Source organism: Myotis daubentonii, chromosome 5, assembly GCF_963259705.1.
Source record: "Myotis daubentonii chromosome 5, mMyoDau2.1, whole genome shotgun sequence".
Taxonomy (NCBI): domain Eukaryota; kingdom Metazoa; phylum Chordata; class Mammalia; order Chiroptera; family Vespertilionidae; genus Myotis; species Myotis daubentonii.
In genome coordinates this window covers 55826993-55850815 of record NC_081844.1, presented here as the reverse complement: position 1 = coordinate 55850815, position 23823 = coordinate 55826993, and the positions used below count along the sequence as shown (strand labels likewise).

The window sequence follows — 23823 nt, the reverse complement described above, 5'->3', positions numbered from 1 at the left end:
TACAAAGTAAGGTAGGATCTCCATTTTAAAAATGAATTAAGGGTCAAAGAGGTTAAGTAATTGTGCTCAAATTTACACAGCAGTTTTATGACATATTTAGAACTTAGATTAAGACTTGTGTATCTGTAAAACCTGTGTTCTTAATCAGCAAATGACATGGATCTACAGTATCCACAATGCTAATCATTTAAAATGTGTTTGACCTTTATTCTAAGTTATTTTAAAAAGCAAACATAAACTTTTCATTCTCTCATGACATAGACGTTCTCCTGAAAAAAATAGATATAGTACATACATGTAAGATGTATATATACTACACATATAGCATTTATTATTTAATAAAATTCATCAAACCAGGAAGAAATTTTAAAATATGCTATCATTATTTATTTAAATATGAAGGTAAGCCACTTTATAACTATTAATAATTTGCTCAAGTATGCATTCAATATATTTCAACTTAGACAAACTTACCAAAATGTCTTACTTTTTATTCCCTATTACTTGAGCTACTTCTACAATAAGAAAGATGGCTATGCCTACCTTGTGTATTAAAAAACAAAAGCAGTATTTTGGCTTAATGAATTACTTATTCTTCCCATTTCAATAATACCCACTAATCCCACCCCCACCCCCAAACACTAACAAATGGAGGAGGTTGTGCTTCTTGGCATACTAAATTTAAGTTTACTTAACTAGAAATTAAATGGAGCAAATACAGACATAAAACAAATACGAAAATTTTCACAGATGATATGAAGAAAAGCACTTTTAAGTCTTAATGGACCATGTTAACTTTTCAGTTATATAATTTCTAACATGAAAGGAGGGAAATAGTAACTCATCAATTTCCATAATTACCACAGATTTTATTTGAGGTTTCCTACTGAAGATATCCTATAAATTTTGCAAAATATATTTAAAAATTTTAAATCTTATTAATTAAAAATTAAGCTTAACATTTCACTTGAAATTTATTAATATTTGTTTTGGCCTCTTAATATGACCTCTGACCCCCATGTCCACCCATTTCAATAGAGGAATCAGAACTTCTGCATGGTCCAGAGCAGAGGGAAGGGAAGAGGAGACACAGCGAATCAGTAAAATCTGTTGACTGAATGACTGAAAAATGATATTTAAACTCAAGTTTCTAGGTACCACATATACCTGAAGACACCCTCTTTTTCTCTTTTGTGAAATTCTAAACAAGCAGATTATGTAAGGTGTCCAGGACAAGTAGTGTCAAGGTTAGTGTTTTTAAAAAGACAGAAGCCAAAGAAGAGAGAGAAGATATCCCCAAGATTAGGGAGGCAAATCTGTAATCAGCTTTCTTTCAGCCTGAGCAAAAGGAGAAGGATTAAGTTAGGCTGGAACCCAGGGGATGCAGAGTTGTGATGGGGGTCACCACTTGCTCATTTGGGGTCTCTGTATGAACTAGAAAAAGGCAAGCCTTCTGGGCTAATGCAGCCCCAAGGGAACTCAGGTTGGGTAAGTGGAGTACTGGATTTCTGTTCCTCTTCTTCCCTTCAGTCAAGAACCCTTGCATGGGAAACAAACTGTTGAAATATATGTGGTGACCATATGAGTGTACACATAAGGGAAGCTAGTCCCTTGGTCCCAGGATTTTTGGCATCAGCAAATATTTCTTAATCCAAGCTTGGTATATTAGCAGAGTTGTCTTCCAAAAAAACCTGTGCCTTAGAGAGTGAGGATATGACAGAAAGGAATTAAGATGTGGACCACATACGCCCAAATCTCATTTGTCTTGGAAAAAAGAGGCTCCTGCCCTACTCCTTTAATGCTGTAGAATGAATTTCTATATAGATACTTTGAAAAAGATTTAAATTCAAATTGGAACATGTCTTATATACCTGAACTGGTGGTTGTGAATTTATATATATTTCAATGATAAAAAGCTACCAATGTATTCAATGATAATTATTTCTAGGAAACAAAATGGTAAAAAGAACTAAGTATGGGCAAAAATAGAAATAGAATGTGTTGGTTTTATTAAAAAAATAAAACTTTTAAGGAGTTCCTGCTAAAATATTTTACTTAAGCCTTGGGTAGATACAAAGGGTAATGTAACATATCATTATCAGAAAACCCCCCACATTTATTTAGTTTTTACTCTTTGAGGAAAACTATGGTAGGGTCTGGAATGTGGATCTGTTAGGGTCTTCTCCCTTACAGATCACATTTAAATTGCTAAGAAAGAGTGAAAGAGTATATTCATTAAGAGGAAATTAGTTATAGGAACAAATGGCACTCTAGAAATTCAAAAAAGAAAATGATGTCTAAAAGTTGGAATGGTCAGAGTAAGCCTTAGGGAAAAGAACATAATACATTGTATTTCTCTAATACAATACTCGTCAAACTGTATTGTAATTGTTTGCTTATATCTCCCTCTAAATTGAAGGCTCCATGAGACTGAGGACTTTACATATCTCGTTCACCACTACACACCTCCAAAGCCTTAAATACTGAATCTGACACAGCGAATCAGTAAAAATCTGTTGGCTGAATGACTGAAAAATTATTTAAACTCAATGATAAATAATCAGAGGGGAAAAACTAGAACAGTTCTGACAAGGGGAATATTTTAAAAGAGGTACAGTGATCATTAAAACATGCGTATGATGGTGTCCAGTGATCAATGAAGAAGTATTTCATTGGTTTAGAGAGGACCACATAAACAAAGTAGGAAATAAGTTGGAGACATAGGTAGGGTCAAAGTGTGGAAAGCCTGAATACCAGGCTACAAAGTTCAGCTTATTCTCCATAAGAAATTTTTTTTTCCCATAAGGGAATTTAAAAAATGAACATGAATTTAAAATAGGATGTTTCCAAGAGAAATGCTGAAGATAAAGAAATAGTATAAAAGACATCATTAAATAAGCACAAAATTAAGTAAAACAGTGAGCATATATGCTTAAAACATATTACAACCTCATTATAAGGAAATCTGCATGAATAAATTAGTTGATGGGGTTGAATATCCTCTTAATGTAAAATAAACATGCTGAATTCAACTGAGGTACACAGACATAGACAAAAAATATATAGGCAATATGCATGACAATGACATTCAAGTTATACAGCAGAATTTCATCTTAATCCTGAATGCATCTTTCTAAGAAACATGACTCACTATTACCAAATATTAGTGTTTTAAAATTATCTCCTTTGACAGATGAAATTTAGTAACAGAGTCAAAGATTAAGTCTTTCTAAGACTTCTAATGTATACTTACAAAGTGAAGTATGTTTTATATTCATCAGAACAGAACATTCAGCTCTGGATAAAAAACACATGTTCAGCAATTCTTTAAAACATCAGTAGAAAATGATAAGTAAACAACACTGACAGAAGACAGAGATATTTACAATTCACATTTTCTCCTGACTTGCTGACAATGATTTTAATCTCTATCACTTAATTAGGCAGATGGGTCTTAGAGGCAGGTAACATGGTCAAAATGTATTGTATCATCTCCTAAAATAAAAATTTGAAAGGTTCAACGAAAGGTTATACCACAGTTCAGGATAAGCCCATTGCTTTGATCACAAATCCCAAGGCTTTCACGGCATAATGACAAGGATTGGTTGTGACCACACATATGCTTTAGTTTTCTGTATTAAGGTAGGATCCCCACTGATGTGAATAGCCTCTTCAGAGAGGCTGTATGATTCTCCTGCTAACAGTCACCAATTTTGTCAACTGAACTAAAATCATTACTTCAATAATGCCTGGGCACCTGTGACAAATATAATCTACTAACCCAAAGAAACAATATAATCAAAAGAAAAATAAAGATGCTACATCACAGCTAAAATTAAATTTTTATTTTATTCTTATTAAAATATGAAATCCTTGCAACTCAAATATCAGCATGATAGCAAGGTAACTAATTTAATATACACTGCTTTTGGGACATTGATAGTAATAAAAATGTGAAAGCAAAATTTTAGATTTTCACCACTGGAAAAGAATATATTTTATCAAAGAAAAAAATTAAAAATAACAAAAAAGTGAATGAACAATATATTATAAACAATAGTGTATATGCTCTGATACATTTTAACTTTCAAGTATTTTGTTAGCCCACAAACGAAAAGTCTTTTTAAAAACTTAGAGTGGAATTATACCTAGAAGTTATTTTAAATAAACTGCATATCTGAAAGTTTTCAAATTAATGTTTAAATTTAGTTTCTCCTTATTTAGCAGATAAAATACTACAGGGTGTTTGTGTGTGTGTGTGTATGTTTAGTAAAAGAAACATAACAAAAATTTTTAAAATTGAAGAAGGAAAAATAATCCATAACACTTCTAGAAGAATCCTGTAAATACTGTGTGGTTTCAGATATTAGAAACTCAATTTTAATGTATTAAATTAAAGAAAAATCATAAATTACTAACCAATAGATAATAGATAATCTATCTCAATCTAATATAGTGAAGACAATAATTGGGTTTGAGTCTTGTCTACTCAAATTACTGGTCACATGCCCTTAAATTAATTCAATTTTTCCTGACCCTGACTCCCCTCAATTGCTATTTCTAAAACACAAGGTTATTGTGAGGCTAACATGAGATAATACAGACCTCTACATGCACATAAGATCTTACTACTATTATTAGCATCATTAATATGACCCTTGATAAAAACCCCAAATTATAGACTCAACTTGCCTGATTCTTAAAGCCAATAGGACATTCACTGAATTATGCTCATTCATAAAAGCACTGAATGTCATTCTACAGGCATTTAATAAAATTTACTTGTAAAAATTAATGTTCGCACAAAAATATTTGAGACTTCATAATTGCTACTAAATAACTATCACATTAAAAACAAATTTATTATTTTTTATTATAAAAGACAGTATGGCTTAACCTGTCTCATGTTATGATGAATACCCTCAATATGTTATAGTTCTCTCCTGCTTTCAACACATTTTTCACTTCCATATTTGGACTGGACATTTTCACTCAAACTTTTGCTGTTCCAGGCCCCTATGTTCAAGGAAATTGTAACTTGGGAAGAGAGAATAATCATTCATAATGCAAACAACAGGTATGCTGTAGCTGCCGGAAGAGAAGACATAAATTAAATGCCCACCTTAAATTATTTCTGAAAAAGTTGTAAAGTACATACATATTACTATGAGTTTAGGTGAGAAGAGTTAATATCAGTGTCTATGAACACATTAATGAATAGTCTAAATTTTTAATTAAACAAAAGTATATTCTGGTCACCAGTCAAAAAACAAGTCAATACTGATGTGCATACATTTTTATAATTCAGGATGACAGGAAACATTTTTAAGTGCCTTAAAATATTTTTTTCCTGCCTAGCATAAAAAGTTTAAAGTAATATTTATCAAAGAAGAAAAACAAAATAACTCATTGTAGACATAAATGTACAAAGTTCAATGCTAAAAATATAGTACAGCAGGTCCTTGGATAATTTTTTTTGGTTGATGAGATACCATGGGAGCTTAACTCTTGTTTATATCAATTAGCCTATGCCAAAATTGGTTTTGTTGTATGTTTTGCTTAAAGTCACCTTTAAGTGAGGACTTAATGCACATCATTTAACCTACTGATACATGAAAAAGAAAAAGATTAAAGAGATGTGGTTAAATTAATAAATCTGCAAGTTATGCATAAGTGATGTATAAAAAAAGGATGAACAGATAAACAGTTCAGTTAGTATAAGTGTTTTACATTGCTAAGAGAGAGCTGAGAATGCTAGAGCACACTCTAAAGTGGATGTGTGAAAGGGAGAGAGAAGGATGAAAAATAGAAACTTGCAAAAAAGATAAAAATAAACAATAGAGAGAAAGAGAAGAGGGGAAAGGAAGGGAGGGAGGAGGCAGAAGAAAGGGAGTACACGAGCCAGAAATGTCCAAGGGATATATGGCAAGGATGAGTTTAATTTTAGTTTCCTTTAGCATGTCTGAAAAACAGGAAGAATAAATGATAACAACTAAGAAAATAAAACTACCCAATCATCAAAGTTTAAGGTATTTTTTTTAAACAAATGCATCAAGAAATATATTTTCAGCAATTACATTTAACTGTAGCTAAACACTTACTTACAGATGACTGTAATGCTGATGCTATCAGCGTCCACGGAATGTATTATGGTAGGCAGTGTCCTCATAGGGGATAAGGAAGCTAACTCAAATTACAGACCCCTGGGATTTTGGAGGTAGAAGAGGGCAAGTCAAAGGTCTCATGTTTTACAAATCTCACAAGACACAAATAAAACTATTCTATGATCATATCCATTTTGTAGTCCTTAACAAACACGTGTGCACTTAAAACTTTTAAGGGTTGATTTTTAAAGCTAAAACTAATTATTATAATATTACTGATGGGTATTTATTTAAAATATTTAAAAATATCAGGATTTAAATGCATTCCATTTACTTAATTATAAGTATTAAATATGCTCTACTGACCTTACCAATTTCATAACTTAATATAAATTCTATATTCATCACTAACAATCCATAATGAATTATTAGATAGGTTTTTAAATTGAATATCCAAGATATGGCCAGTGACAAGATGTCCATATGGAATTCTTTTGTAAAGTGATAACAGTAAAAACTCTATCTTTCTTGGTCAGCAGATGACAGCATTCCGTTTTCTTGTGGCCAGAAAACCCCTTCCTAAAATATGGGCTGTCAGTAGCCTATTCCATGTGGAACACATACCCACTTGGGTTTGCTGTGCCCTTCTGACTAGGGTGGCCATGCTCGTCTTTCTCCACAAATGCCTTCTCTCTTTTTCCCAGGCTCTTTCACTGACTTCACTTTTTTGGACATCTTTAAATGTACTCATTCGTTCATTTCATTCAACCAATATTTGCTGATTTCTAACTAATTGCAAGGCATGTTCTAAACGCCGAGGTTATAAAGTGGATAAAATTAAAACGTCTTCACTTTCATAGACCCTTAGTGATGGAGACATAAAATAAATAAACCACTATATGTGTATCATGTCAAAGAGTGAAAGTACTGTGTAAACAATAAAACACGGTAAGGGTATAGAGAATGATTTTAGAGAGGGAGGTCAGTGTAAGTCCACTCTGGGGAGGTGACTTCTAGGCAAAGTGGCTCAAGCATAGAGAACATTTTATGCAATGCCACTCAAACAGGAGTGCACTTGGCATTTTTGAAGAGGAACAACAACGAAGGCAAGTTGCAACGAGGCTGCAGTGGAGGAAGAATCTGAGAGGCAACCAGATATATGGGGTCTCAAGGCTAAAGTAAGAACCTGAGTTTGGTTCTATTAGATGAGCCATCATAGGATTTACCAGAGGAATATGACCTGATTTATAATACAAGAAGATTATTCTTTTTGTGCCCTATAGAGAAATCACCACGTGGGAAACAGCCCTAGGGATGGATGTGGTGATAACCAGTCAGATTCTGTATATATTCTGAAGGGTGAAAAGCTAGGCAGTGGTGAGTGTATGAAAGGGAGGAGCCAAAGACTCTAAGCTTTCTAAAGGCCTGAGCAAACTCAGTACATGGTACTGTCTTTTAGTGAGATGGCAAACACTGAGGGAAGAGAGGACATTTGAGGGCATTAAAAAAAATGCCTGAGTTAGATGTATAAATCTAGAATTCAGGAAGAGATAAGGGGCAATCACTAGGGAGTGAGTGTTCATGCAGAAGAGATTCAAAGACTAAGCCATAAGGTACTCCAGTGATTTAGGGTCTGAAAACAAGATAACCCAGTAGACTTAGGAAAGGGATAAAAAGGTAGCTAGGAATCCTACCTGGTTTGACTAAGTGGATAGAGCATCAGCCTGCGAACTTAAAGGTCCAGGGTTTGATTCCAATCAAGGGCACATGCCCGGGTTGCAGGCTTGACCCCCAGTAGGGGGGTGTGCAGGAGGCAGCCGATCAATGATTCTCTCTCATCATTGATGTTTCTATCTTTCTCTCCCTTCCTGTCTGAAATCAATAAAAAATATCTATTTTTTTTAAAAAAGGTAGCTAGGAGAGGATGGATCCTTATTTAAGAAACCAAGTGAAAGAACTGCTACAAGGAAAACAGATCAAATAATTGTGTCAATAATGCTGACAGATCAAGTAGATGAGAACTGACAATGCGCATTGGACAACAGGGAAATTGTTCATCCTCAATGACTGACAAGACTGGTTTCAATAAAGTAGTGGGAAGTCAACCAAATGCCGTGTCCTGGAGAATTATTTTTAACCTGTCTCTTGAATTCATCCCGTTAGCTAGTTGAGGAACTTAACACATTGCAGACCAGTCGTTTAATTGCTAGCTTTACCCAGTGGCCAGATAAGTTTTTATTGAACGAGTACAAAAACGGTTTTCTATAAATGTTAAAGGCACACCTTAAAATTAAATACCCATTGCATTTTGAGGTTATTATATGTTCTTGCAAGCTAATATTTTTTTTAAAGTATGATACTTGGTAGAACACTGTGTAATATGAAAATACGAGAATTCTCATGATCCTTCCGCAATGTGTTTTAACATCTTTCTTTTTACCTGACTGGAATGGCCTCCTGACATTTCTCCCTACCTCAAGCTCTCATCCTCTTTCCCCAATCCCTGGACCTATTTTCCACACTTGGTCCACAGTGCTTTCTTTTATACAGGAGCCAGTTACCAGCAGGGGACGGGAAATGACAGCCCATGGGCCCAAAGTGACGTGCCACCTATTTTTATAAATAAAATTTTATTGGAAAGCATTCATACTCATTTGTTTACATACTGTCTGTGTCTATAGTGGGAGACTGCATAGACTTCAAATCGAAAAAGTTATTATCTGTCTGTTTACAGAAAAAATTTGCTTAACTGGCCTATAGAACTAAGCTAAATATCTTTAGAATATTATCAAAGTCTTCATATTAGGCCACAACTGTCTTTCAGTATGTCTCGTTTTATGTTTTCTATACATCAAAGTACATAAGACCAATTAGCAGACCAATAAAGCATTCCCCAAGGTGCAAAGCATTTTCCCTAATTTTAATTAATGTTATTTTCCTTGCTTAAAATATTCTTCTACACTTCATCAAAGCATCCATTTAATAAATATTTAATTTAGTGCCTACTATGTTCCAGGCACTATTTTTAGCTTTAGGAAAAAACCAATGAGCAAAACAGTTCGGAATTCTTGCTTGGTGAACTAATGTTCCAGTAGGGTAAGACATAATAAACAAACAAATAAATATATGCATATGAGATGGTGGGTGATATGAAGAAAAATCAAATTGGGAAGTGAGTAAACGTGCACAGGGTGTCATTGATAATGTAACTTTGAATAGAGACGACAGACAAGGCCTTTTCTCAAAGGTGATATTTGAGCAAAATCTCCAAAGGGGTGAAGAAATAAATCCATTAAGAATTTCTGGAGGAATTTTCAAGTGAAAGTAAAAGTAAAAGCAAGGGCCCCAAGGTGGGAAGATACCTGGAGTATCTGAAGAATACCAAGGAGGTCCTGTTGAGCTAGGCCTGAATTAGGAAGGGGCAAACAGTATAATGAGAGGCCAACAGGTAAAAGGATTCTGGAGGGGAGAGGAGGCAGTATAGGATCTTACTTGGTAATGACTTTAGCTTTTACTCTCATCTGGAAAATCATTTACTAAGACGGGGAGGACTGTGAGAAGAGCAGGTTTGAAGGAATAAAGATCAGGAATTTGGTTTTAATGTGTTAAGTCTGAGATACATTTTACATGTTGAAATAAAGATGTCAAGGAGAGAGTCAGATATCAGAAGAAATGTCCAAAGTAAAGACATAAATTTAGGAGGTTTGTTAAAACTCCCTTGCATCCTTTAAAATACAACTCAAATATCACATATCCTATGAAGTCATCCACAACCCCTTCTCCCCTGTCAGAATTAATTTCATTTTGTTCTTATCTATTTATAGCACTTATCACTGCCTTATTTATATCAAAAATAGTTTTATGTATACCTGTCTTTCTCACCTGGAGATATGTGAAGTAAAGAACTACGTTTATCTTAACTTTTTAACCCTAAGTGCTCTCTACTTTATATTGCATATAATAAATAATCAATAAATGCTGGCTTAACTAAATGTGTTTGGAGGATTTTAATTCACCTGTCATAGGAAGTTTTCTCTATGAAGACAGGAAGCTAGATACCTGTGCCCTAACAAACTTGCTCTTCTGTGTTCTCTATACATATGCCCAGGTCAAATTAAATTTCTATTTCTCTCTCATCTGGCAAGACAAATCAGTCTCCAAATCCTAACAATTCTAACCTCCTAAATATGTCTTAAATTCTTACACAGTTCTCTAGTAGTACCATTATCACTACTAAGTTTAAGCTTCCACTGCCTTTGGCCTAATTCTTTTAACAGCTTTTAAACTGCTTTCGCTCTTGCTCACAGCATAATTCATATTTAAACACCAATCACAGTGATCTCTCAGTTCATATCTCCTCTGCTTCCACCCATCCAATGTCTTCCTCTTGCCCTCAGGATGAAGTAACCTCTTTACCAAAGCATTTAAAGCCCAATTTTCATCTTTCCTCTCCCTCCTCTCGGTTTCAGATGCTGTACCTATGAGCCTACAGAGTCCTTATTACACAGAAAGGCGGAGACGGTTTTAATATCAGTATCTGCTCTGGTGCAAATGTTCAACCAAGGCATGGCTATGTTTTATTTGGTGCTATATCAACCAGGGCCTGATAGTGTATAAACAAAATTAAAATTTAAATATTAAATGCTATCTCAAGATTCTGTCTAACTTTTCACTCTAATTTTATTTTTAGCAAAGGTTATTTTAGTAATAAATTATTGTACTAAATTCTTAGCTTCTGGAGAAATATGAGTCTCCAACAATCTCCCCTTTAGATGCATTTATTACTGCCCCCTTTCAAAAATAATGAACCTTGGTGACAGTTATGACTCCTTCCACTCTCCAAGCCTGACTGTTAATCATTCCACAGGAGAGATGAAAAAGGGTTTAAACGGCAGTAAGTCCATTTGTATTTAATCATTAGATTTAATTTATTGACACTAAAGGTACCTGAAATGAGAATTCTGCCTAGAAAAGCTTAGAGATTTGCCTAATATTTAGATGTTATTGTGTCATGAAATTCATTTAAGTTTTATTAGTCTGTGGTTTGTTCTACAAAATTTAGTCATAATGGTTCAAGCTGAAGACAGTAATCTATTCTGCACCTCAGTTTCTAAAGTTAAGTTAGTTTTTAAGACTTAAAACAGAGAGCCTGGTTGGAATTAAATATTACTATTTATCACAGTGATGATTCTCCAACCCAATTTTAGCACTTTCTACGCCAGTCCTCAAGACTACCTATTATATCTACTACCTGTCAGTTTATATTTAGACTAAAGGCCCAGTGCACGAATTCATGCATGGGTGGGGTCCCTCGGCCTGGCTGGTGATGGGAGCCCATCAGGGTCATCTAGCCCAGTTCAGGGGGAGGGGTTGCGGGAGGTTAACCAGCCACGGGAGGTTGGCTGTGGGAGCGTACTGACCACCAAGGGGCAGCTCCTGCTTTGAGCATCTGCCCCCTGGTGGTTAGTGCGCATCATAGCAACTGGTCAACTGAACGCTTTTATAATGATCTCTTAAGCTTTTATATATATAGATGAAATACAACAGCAGGAAAATTGTTTTACAAACGGATGAAGGCATCTATCTTTCCACAAGCAAAAAGTGATTCCTTGGTGTGATTCTGAAACAATGCCCCAAGTCTTCACTGCCCAATACAGCAGCCACCAGCTGCAAGTGGATAGTAAATATTTGAAATGTGGTTATATTTACATAGTATAAATATAAGATATACACCTGATCTCAAAGACAGTGTGAAAAAAAGGATGCAAAGTATCTAATTTATAAATTTCACATTGGTTATATGTTGAGATAATAGTACTTTGGATATATCAGGTTAAATATATTATTAAAATTTACATGCTTTTTTTTTCTTTTTAAAATGTGACTTTAAGAAAATTTAAGGGCACTGTCGCTAGCTCTCCATCAGAGAGGGCAGCATCCCACCCAGACCCAGCTTTCTTCTCTTGTCTGTCTTTTTTCAATCCTTCACTACTCGCCCTCAGGCTCACCGAACCTGGCTGAGCTGGCACAGCACATATGGCACCCAGCGTGGGGCTGAGTATGCCATGGCCATGTTGGCTCGCCACAGGGAGAGTGGAAGAGAGAGGGAAAGACAGAGAGGAACATCGATATGAGAGAAGCACATTGATTGGTTGCCTCCTGCAGGAGGCCCAGCGGAGCCTGCAACTGAGGGGGATGAAAATCCTAGCAGATCGCTTTGGCAAGTCGCATGACGGCATGGACTCACCGGGCAGTGAGGAAAGGTTCCACGGCTAAGGAATGCTGGCAAGCTGACCCCTTCACACAGCAGGGCAGCCAGAGCAAAGTGATGGTGAAATCTTCCCGGGGCCGGAGGAAGAGCCTCGGAAAAGATCTCATTTTGGACCATTTCAAACACGCACCAAAATGGGGAGAACGGCCCAGTGGACTCCACGTGCTGTCCCCAGCTCAGCTTTGGGCCGATTGTGAAAATGGGGGGAGGGAGAGGGGCAGGGTGATGGGCAGGCCACTTGGCAGGTGGTTTGCCAAAAGGCAACCCCACAGCCACAGGCCCCTGCTTGGGTCCCGTGTGGAAAGCTAAGGCGGTTGTGCTACGTTCCAGTCCCAAACCCGGGCTCCCCGTGGAAATCTCTTAGGAAGCAACAGGGAGAGTGGCAGGTCAAAAGAAAAAAAAAGAAAATTTAAGATTGTCTATGTGGTTTGCATTATATTTCATTTGGACAATGGAGTAAGCCTACTTAGAGAACTGAGCAATGCTTCTCAACTGTTTACCAAGCAGAATAAAAAGCACCATTGAGGGTCATATCTTAAATGGAACCATGAAGAATGCACAAAAATACAAATGATCCCCAAAACTTTAAACAGTAAGTCATGCTAAAAATGAAAGACTGCTTTTAGTTAAATCTAATAAAGTCTCTCTCTTCTCTGAAATAAAAAGAATGCATATTTTTACCTTTACTTCATAGGAATAAACTTTACTTTTTAGAAAAATTATTCTCTCAGTATTAGCAGGATGCAAAAAAACAGGGATTCTAAGATATTAAAGTGCCAGTTCCCCCCTTTAGCAACAAAAAACAAACAAAGAAACAAATAAACAAACAAAAAAAAGCTGCCCTGGCTATCTTTCTCAGTGGTTATAGCATTGGCCCATGTACCAAAGGATCATGGATTTGATTCCCAGTCAAGGGCACATACCTTGGTTTCAGGTTCGATCCCCAGCCCTGGTCAGGACACCTGTGGGAGGTAACCAGTCGATGTGCCTCTCTCACATTGATGTTCCTCTTGCGCGCGTGCTTTCTCTCTCTCTCTCTCCTCCTCCCTCCCCTTCACTGTCTCTAAAACTCAATGGAAAAAATATCCTCTGGTGAGGATTAACGAAACAAAAAAAGTTAAGTATTAGAAATGTTATATTATTATTTTCTGAAAAAATTAATTTAAATAAATCTTCTGTTCATAAAATTTCATATTTTAAAATACCATTAGAGCATATATTATACTAGAGGCCCGGTGCACAAAAATTTGTGCACTCAGGGGAGAGGGGGGCCCCTCAGCCCGGCCTGTGCCCTCTCGCAGTCTGGGACCCCTCGGGAGATAACGACCTACTGGCTTAGGCCTGCTCCCGGGTAGCAGAGGGCAGGCCCAATCCCTAGGGGCAGACCCTGGTCGGGCTCAGAGCAGGGCCGATTGGGGAGTTGGGGCGCGGGCCCCAGTCATACACAGAGCAGGGCGATCGGGAGGTTGTGATGCCACCCTCAGTCATACTCAGGGTAGGGCCGATTGGGGGGTTGGGGCACCGCCCCCGTCACACTCAATGCAGGGTCGACGGGGAGGTTGCGGCGCCACCTTGTCATGCACAGAGCAGGGCCAATCCGGGGGTTGGGGCGCTGCCCCCTGTCACACACAGAACAGGGCCCATCAGGGGGGTTGGGGCTCCTTACCCTGTCACGAACAGAGCAGGGCCCATAAGGGGGTTGGGGAGCTCCACCCTGTCACGAACAGAGCAGGGCCCATCAGGGGGTTGGGGAGCTCCCCCCTGTCACTCACAGAGCAGGGCCCATCAGGGGGCTGGGGAGCTCCCTCCTGTCACGCACACAGCAGGGCCCATCAGGGGGTTGAGGAGCTCCCCCCTGTCACTCACAAAGTAGGGCCGATAGGGGAGTTGGGGCACCGCCCCCTGTCACACAAAGAGCAGGGCGGATCATGGGTTTGGGTTGCCGCACCCTGTCACACTCAGGGCAGGGCCGATGGGGAGGTTATGGCCCTACCCCGTCACACACAGAGCAGGGCCCGCGGAGGGGGGGGTGGGTTTGGGGTGCCGCAAGCTGTCACACACAGAGCAGGGCCAATCAGTGGGTTGGGGCGCTGCAGCCTGTCACACACAGAGCCGCAGGGCGATCAGGGGGTTGGGGAGCTCCCCCCTATCAGGCACAGAGCAGGGCTGATCAGGGGGTTGGGGTGCCTTCCCCTGTCACGAACAGAGCAGGGCAGATAGGGAGGTTATGGCCCCGCCCACTGTCACACACAGAGCTGCAGGGCGATCAGGGGGTTTGGGCTCTGCCCCCTGTCACGCTGATCCTGGTGCCAGGAGGCCTTGCGGCTCCGCTGATCCCGGTGCTGGGAGGCATATTACCCTTTTACTATATGGGTTAGAGGCCTGGTGCACGGGTGGGGGCCGGCTGGTTTGCCCTGAAGGGTGTCCTGGATCAGGGTGGGGGTCCCCACTGGGGTGCCTGACCAGCCTGGGTGAGGGGATCATGGCTGTTTGCAGCTGGTCACACACCCTTCAGGGTGGGGGTCCCCACTGGGGTGCCTGGCCAGTCTGGGTGAGGGGCTGAGGGCTGTTTTCAGGCTGGCGGGTGACTGAAGCTCCCAGCCGCTCCTTTTTTACTTTTTTTTTTTTTTTATTCTGGGCCAGCTTTAGCTCTGAGGCTTGGCTCCAGCTCTTAGGCCTCGGCTGCTGAAAGCAGGTATCTGGTTTGTTTGGGTTCTATAATCGAAACACTGTTTCAACTCCAGCTCTGAGATCCCGGCTGGCTGAAAGCAGGTTTCTGGGATTTTGGTTAGCTTCTATATTTGTAACAATGTTTCAAACTGCAAGCTCAGAGGCCTGCAGCGGCAGGAGGGGAACGTTGGAGTCCTCCGTGTCACTGAAGCAAGCAAGCCTCATGTTCGCTTCCAGCTGCCTGGCTGCCAGCTGCCATTTTGGCTGGCAGTTAATTTGCATATTTCCCTGATTAGCCAATGGGAAGGGTTGCGGAGGTACAGCTAATTACCATGCTTCTCTTTTATTAGATAGGATTAATCAATCAAGGTAATGATTTAGAATCCACTCAATAAATTGATTCCCACCACCCACCCCCATATTTCACTATCCCCTCTCTACTGTGCAATATTTTTCTCAGTGTTTCTAGAAACTCCAAGACAATACAAATAAAGATCAGACTATAATTAATATAATTCCATCTAAAATACATTATATCTCAATAAAATGTTTACGCTGTTAGAGTGATTTAAATGTGCTTTTTATACGTTTATTCTTACACAATGTATTATAATAATTTAAACATGCTTTCTACCATGTTAAAATGTCACACTTTTAAAGAGGCAAGATTAAAATAAAAGGTATGATTATATCCGTCCTTAGTTTTAGAAGGAGCGACTGAAAGGTGGTTCTTTAACAGCCTATGTAAACATAAGCTGTAGAACCCAAATTTGCTGGTTATCAATATAGAAAATGGGGTAATTTATCAATAATATGCTACTTAACCTACAGATGTTTTATGGTAAAAAAAAGAAAAGGAGAATATTCATATTGGTTAGAAGGGCAAGTAAGTTTCAGTAAAGTTAGTAATGAAGAAAATTTCTGTGCCTCTGAACACAATGAAATGGTAGTTAAGATGAAGCTATACTTCCAACCAGGCTCCAATTAACCTGACACTTGGAATTTTAAATTCAACTTTTCCCATGCTCTCCACTTTTTCATATAGATGTCCTATATGAACACTGCTAGAAAGCTAGAAAGGCAGTAGCACTATAGCAAGAACTAACAGTCTAGTATCAGCCGTGGGCAAACTACAGCCCGCGGGCCGGATCCGGCCCGTTTGAAATGAGTAAAACTAAAAAAAAAAAGACCGTACCCTTTTATGTAATGATGTTTACTTTGAATTTATATTAGTTCACACAAACACTCCATCCATGCTTTTGTTCCGGCCTTCCAGTCCAGTTTAAGAACCCATTGTGGCCCTTGAGTCAAAAAGTTTGCCCACCCCTGGTCTAGTATGGTCTAGTAAGTGGTCTGTTTTATTCAAGTCTGATGGGTCATTCAAAGGAAAGCAAGAAGGATGTAATTTCTTATTATTTGTGAATAAACAAAAATAATGAGCAAAATAAGGAAGGAGAAAAGTAAAGAAGTTCATGAGTGCTTTTTTTAAAAAATGTTGTAGCTGTTTTGCACAAGTTTATTATTTTTACAGGTGGGGTATGTTAAGAGAACTGTTAGAGAAAATGGAACCATGTGCTCTGCTAATTAAAGAATTTTGAGAAAAAAGACTGAGATTTAGAAAAAGAGACAATAAAACTACAAGGATCTATCATATGCCACCTTCTGTCCAATGAAGCTTTAAGCAGGAAACCTAACACTGAGAGAGGGAGACAGCTGACGATATCCACTATCTTTCTGTTATAAAGCAGGAAAAAAATAATTTTCAAATTCATGATTTTGTTTTTGTTTACGCTACTAGCATTGAATCTAAAAATGTGGTTATTAGATGCTAATTAGTAAATGAAAGACTTTTAAATCTTTTAAAAATTCTTAATTCTTCAAACTAATAAAAAGTCAGACTTATTGATGTTTTCATATGTCTATATCTCCGACTACTTCTCAAAAGAGTTAAGTAATTAATTTGAGATTAGAAGTAGAAATCAATAACAACTATTAAATCTGTTATTCTCATTTACTGTTATCTAACATACATTTCAAAATGATCTTCTGATGATTCTTAAAGAGTATGATATATAATTGCAAGAGTATTACATACTACATTATTAGTGATATCAAAAAATTCTACAGATATCCCAATATCTATGATTATTCTGCATATGACAAAATCTTTACTAAAATATCTGTGATATAAGCAATAAAATACTCTAAACAAGACAAAGCATGTGAATACATTTTACAGACTGTAAAGTACCACACCTAAAAAGTAAAATATAATTATCATCATATTGAACTTTTAAGTACTTTTTAGTAACATAAACATTAGTAATATAACTTCTCTTTTGAACCCCAATATATCTCATAGGGTACTTGTCATTTTCTAAAATATAGTATAATAGTCTATACTAATAAAAGGGTAATATGCTAATTAGACTGGGAGACATTCCAGACATCCTTCCGGACAAAGACATGGTGGCATGGCCGAGGCAGAAGCAGGTTAGGGGTGATCAGGCTGGTGGGGGGTGGGAAGGGTGGGGGTGAGGGAGACAGTAGAGGGCAATTAGGCTGGCATGGGGGGGCAGTTGGGGGTGAGCAGGCTGGCAAGGGGGGGGTGCAGTTAGGGGTGAGTAGGCTGGTGGGGGGGGGCGTAGGTGGAGGCGAGAAGGCTGGCAGGGGGGGAAGTTAGGGGTGATCAGGCTGGCAGGGGGTGGCAGTTGGGGGCAAGCTGGCCGGCAGGGGGGCAGTTGGGGGCAAGTAGGCTGGCGGGGTGGGGGGCGGTTGGGAGCGATCAGGCCAGCAGGGGTGGGTCAGTTAGGGGTGATCAGGCCAGAAGGGGGGGCAGTTGGGGGTGATCAGGCCAGCAGGCAGAGTGGTTAGGGGCAATCAGGCAGGTAGACAGGTGAGCAGTTAGGAGCCAGCGGTCCCGGATTGCGAGAGGGATGTCCGACTGCCAAGATCGGGCCTAAACCAGCAGTCGACATCCCCTGAGAGGTCCCAGATTGGAGAGGGTGCAGGCTGGGCTGAAGGACACCCCCCCATGCATGAATTTCATGCACCAGGCCACTAGTCTATGTATAATTCTTTTATTTTTATGAGACTATAAGGAGCTTCACAACCATAGACATATCTCATTATATTCAACAGCATCTAACATTGACACTTTACTGAAAGAGACATTACTGTTATGAAAATAAAATTCTGTACTTCTGAGGGTACAAGCAAAAGACTGGGAAGGATTATATTAGCTAATTATGCAAAGTTTTCGGTCTCTTACAGTAGTGAACATATAGATAAGAGAACTCTTATTTCTCCTCAAAATAATGCAATCCTATAACAAACAGGGTCAGGTATACATTTAGAACCAGAAGCAGGTCAAAGATAATTATTTTAAGAATAGAGACATGGGGGTTGGCTGGCATGGCTCAGTGGTTGAGCTTCAACCTATGAACCAGAAGGTCATGGTTCGATTTCCGGTCAGGCCATATACCCAGGTTGTGGGCTCGATCCCAAGGGTGAGGGGTGCAGGAGGCAGCCAATTAATGATTCTCTCTCATCACTGATGTTTCTATCTGTCTCTCCCTTCCTCTCTGAAATCAATAAAAATATATTATATATTAAAAAAAAGAATAGAGACAGGGGATCTTTGAAATAAAACGAAATAAAATAAAAGTCTGAGATCTTCCTCATAGTATATTTCTGACTATATATCTTTTTTTGTTGTTGAATTTGGAATTCCATTGAGCAAGCTGCCTTACATCCATAATAGACTTCCTTAAAAAAAAAAAAAAAAAAGACTGCGAGGAGGAAGAAAACAATTCCACAAATGAAGAAAGAGACGAGAGAAGAGACAGACAGGCAGATATAGAGACAGGCAGAGATCAGACACAGAAGGGCGAGAGACAAATTCTGTACAGTGGTGCTTGGCCACTTAACTGAGACTTCATTCTTTGAGGCTTATCTTCAGTAAAAAGACTGTACTGCAAGAGAAAAATTGCCCACATTCATTCAACAAGGGACACACTGGCAATAATTGTTGAAATGAAATGTTTCTGTACCTTAATATCAGATGTATCACGCTGACTGTTTCGCCAAGCTCTGGAAACTGATGAAAAAGTTCGATCTGCATGATCAAATTTCCCTCCTTGCAAATTTAGGAAATAAGTTGTGAAGGGTTCCTAAAAATAAGCAATTGAAAAAATCCATCATGCATAAAAATGTGGTTTTATAAATCTTTACATCTAAATATTCTAATGACTAATATACATTAGCTAGTAATAGGCATCCAATGGGAAGTACACCTAAATTATTACATTAATGTCCTCAAATTACTTCTCTTTCCAAAGACTTATTCCCAAAATTTGGCATGTGCAACATATTTTAAACACTCTTTTTTCCAAGAACAATTTATTAATAACATTCAGACATAAATTAGATGGTATTTTTTTCATAGTACAGGGAAATTGTCCAATATGTAATTTTCCTATTGTTATGGCTCAATATTTAATTTATGACTAAGAAAAGAAAAATGTTTGGAAGATTTAAAAGCCTCCTCTTAGTTAAAGAACATTTAAACACATATTAGTGGATAACTGCTTAAAATTAGCTAAGCACTATAAATTACTTCTAGGATTTATGTCTGCCTGTACCCTTCTAACAAGCTTTAATTAATGATGTGCTGCTAATGCTTTCCCAAAGAAATTACTTTCTAGTAGATGAATCACCTTTCAATTTTACAGAAATATTTCTTGTTTAACCAATATATTATCAATACAAGGTAGCCTTGGTGTAACTTACAAATATACCTTATTCCATTTGGGGCGAATGAAATTCCAAAATATATGAATATATGTCTATGTTAATTAAATTGTATTTATTTTAAAAAACAACATTTGAATATAATCTATGATACAATCTAGAATCTGGTAAGATATTTACCATTTGAAGAGGCAAATTTAAGGGAAAAATTCACACAGAGGTGAAACATTTTTAAGGCAATTCTACAGTAATACATACCAAGTGGAATACAGAGATACAACTAGAACCTTAATCACTGAAAAAAAATTAGCATTCAAAAAAGATGATGATGATTTTTAATCACTGCATATTCTCCACAACATGAATTTATTTATTCAAGGTTTATTATTTAAATTGAACTTACTATTCTTAGCAGCCATGCAAGAACAAAACTTGCAGTTGAGTAATGAGTACCATAGTGGAACTTTGGAACTTGATCATCTTCCCATGATTCATAACGCTCTGCAAAGAACGCTGCTCTTTTTGGATTCAAAGCTCCTACTGGCTGCCAATGGGGAGGAAAAACAAATAAGAACACAAATGTAAGCGTTGTTTATCACTTTGACTCTTCAAAATGTTGTCCTATTAGCAAGTATGAAAGTGAATTAAAAACTATGTGTATTATTTAAATTAAAACAGACTGCTACATTCTGACAGTAGATGGAAAAACAAACATTTTCAACACAGGTTAAACATACACATATAAGTGAATGGAGAAACCTGTCATTTCTCAATAAGTCTAGTTTCTGTTGAATAAGTGTCTTTAATCAGCCCATAAAAAGCATTTTTAAAAAGACAATTACATGAAGTAAATATTAGCTATATAATATTTTGGAAAGCACCTATAAAATTCTAATTAGTTAATTAGAAGCAACAACCAGAAACAGAATCTTGACGCTAGAGGATTAATTTATAAGAGGTTCTGAAAAGAGGATGGAATAAAATTAGAGTGAGCAAGGAGATTAAATGTAGAAATTTCTACCAGTATGAGTAAAACCAGAACTTAAGGGGAAAATATGCCTGCATGAAATATAAGAAATACATCACATAGAAAGAATCATACACAGATTACAAGGGGCTTACTGGAGTTATAATAGGGCCAAGTTAGAAGGTTATTTTGGAAAATAAAATGAGTCAGTATAGCCCTGGTCAGGTAGTACAATGCTTGAGCGTTGCCCTGTGCACCAAAAGGTGGTGGGTTTAATTCCTGGTCAGGGCACATACCAAAGGGTTCAATCCCCAGTTGGGACACTTGCAGTAGGCAACAAATCAATGTTTCTCTAGCTCTCTGACCCCTTCCTCTCTCACCAAAATCAACAAAAAAACATATCCTTTGGTGAGGATTAAGAAAAAAAATTAATGAATCAGTATAGGTAAAGTCCTACAAACCATGCATGACAACATCTAATGAATGCTACCTATTATTTTTGAGATTATCTTTAGAACTGGAGTAAAGTTTGAATAAAATAATAGCCTGTAATGAGCCAGCACATTGCTTGGCATAAGATAAGAAGCTTTATAAATGTTAGCTTATGTTGTTATTATTGCTGCTGCTGTTATTCAGGGAACACAAGAACTCCACTAAACAGTATGCAAAATTTTGTGTGATTATGCACATGTACATTTTCTTAAGAAAAATATACATAGTGGTCTCAAGATTTTCAAAGGGGTCTAAGGGCTGAAATGATGTTAAGATCAATTGCTTTAAGTAACAATTCATTCTAATAAATCATTCTGACCTTTAGAAAACACCTATTGTTTATTTTTTTAAATCAAATCACTTTCTTTAATGAAGACCTATGAATTAGTCATTCATTTATAAGAGAAAGAAAATATCTGATTATTAACGGGGGAAATATTAAAATAAATTTTGATATTAGTTTAAAAATAGATGTATTCAGAAAGATTCTATTGAATACAAAGCAATGTTAAATTAGTTTTTAAACTGTTTTTCATGTTAATATAGGATTTTAAGCAACATTTTTAAATCATCAGTTTAGCTATCTTTTATAAGTTAACTATTTTTTTCAAAGCTTCTATTTATTTTTAGTACCATTCTCTTTCAATAGCTTCAAAAGATTCTAATCCACACTGTATTTTAAGCGACTGTTTTATGTTACAAGCAATTTTTTAAGTCTTTAGCTGATTAGTATTTTAAATCAGTATACAGTATACTAAGTTAAAATGCCACCTTTTAAAGCATTAGTTTCTGCGCAAAAGAATCATATCTGATTTACTAAATTTATGCCAGTTAAGAATGAAACTGACTCCAAGAAATCTTTGTTACAGAACCCATTTTGAATGCCTTTAAATGAATTTTAGTTGTTGTCCCTAAAGACTGAGCTATGCAAAAGGAAAAAAGAAATAAAACCATTCGAAGACAAATTATGTGAATTAAAAATAGAATCAATGCTCCTTTTGTATGGTTCTGCAGCATATTAAGTATTCACTTTATCTGCTCCTATTTTTATTACTCTCCAAATGAGTGCACCTCCAAAATCAATAGTTATAGAATCACGTTTCTTGAATATAATGCTAAAACCAATTAAGATTGATTTCACTAGCATCTAAAAAAAAAGGCATTGCGCAGAGATCCATATAGGTAGAACCCACAGTATTGATTCTAGCTGTTATTGTTACAGTTGGTTTCTGAAGCCTGCTCCAGGACAGCTATCAAGACACACCACATTTATTTGCAAGCATATAAAAAAGAAGTCCCCAAATAAAAGAAGGTTAAAAAAAAAAAAAAAAAACCAGTGGAGCTGTGCAATGACAATGATACACTATCAGCTTACTCAGAGAAGTTACAGTGGGAATACACACATTGAATTATACATTACGCGAAAGCACTGATTTATTGTGGTAATAACATCCACCTCATTAAAAGATTCTGCTTTGCTGCAGTTGGAAGGCTACATATTGTTTACTGCTATAAATTAATGGTGGTACAAAGAAGGCTGTGGAACCGTCTTAACAATAGATCTGTAATGACAGTGCTGTATATCACAGCTTCCTCAGCAGCTTCATAATAAAATGGAGACAATGTATTGAGCTAATACATTCTACCATGCTGGCCCATATTTTTCTGACAATTGCTTTAAAAGATGAGCTGAATCCAACTATGTTATAATGCAGCAAAACATTTAACTAAGCAAGAGTCTGTCACATACCAAAGTGCATCATAGCACTTTTAAAACATTGTCTAAATCAGCATTTCAAGATGTTTATTTCTACAAAAGAAATAAAATTAAGTGCTGAGAGCTACTCTTATACAGTATATAACGAGTATCAATAGAGTACAATTCAGAAAAATGTGGAGCACTATCATCCTATAGGGAGCTCTTTGTACAATTCAACTGTAAATCTTGGCTAAAGATTTTTTAAAATCAGCAAATTGATTAAAGGAAAAGAGCAAAAATATTGGTCATTTTAAATAACAACTTCCTGAAAAAAAAAATCAACAAAAAATAAGAATTGATTAGAGCGGTATAATTCAAGTTCCTAATGACATAAACATAAATAACCCTAGAATATAAAAAAATTATAAACACTACATGAAACTAACAAAAAGAGTTATATAAGATTTTTTAAATCTACAAAATAATAAAAGAACCTTGAAATAATATGATTTAAAAATTAAAGTATAAGGACTACCAACACAAACATTACATTTAAGAAAATGGAAGTAACTTGGATTATAGTAAACCAAGACAAAGAAAATAGAGCACTAAAACTCTTAAAAATGTAGAAATAGCAACAAATAGCAAAACTGCCAACTGTGGTAGAGTATAAGTATTACGTTTGAGATATAGTAACGATACCTTTTAGAATCAGATGTTTGAAAAAAACTTCCTAAGTCAGGTTTTTAAGAATATTACAATTAAAATACCTTACTACCTTTTTTGAGAAGCAATTTTTCTAATTATTAGGATAACAAAAATACTGCTTGTAAAGTGCCCAGCTCAGTGCCTACCACATAGCAAATTA

General features: G+C 37.0%; 1 protein-coding gene across 10 annotated transcripts in view; it reads right to left on the bottom strand.

Moving 5' to 3' along the window:
* LRBA (LPS responsive beige-like anchor protein) overlaps window positions 1–23823 on the bottom strand; it is a 593124-nt gene that overhangs the window by 122928 nt on the left and 446373 nt on the right. For all 10 annotated transcript variants that reach the window (XM_059697845.1, XM_059697843.1, XM_059697844.1 and 7 more), the window contains 2 exons: window positions 20201–20341; window positions 19098–19217 (listed from right to left, as the gene is read on the bottom strand). In XM_059697845.1, the coding sequence (XP_059553828.1) occupies window positions 19098–19217; window positions 20201–20341 (261 nt within the window). The remainder of the gene's footprint in view (window positions 1–19097; window positions 19218–20200; window positions 20342–23823) is intronic.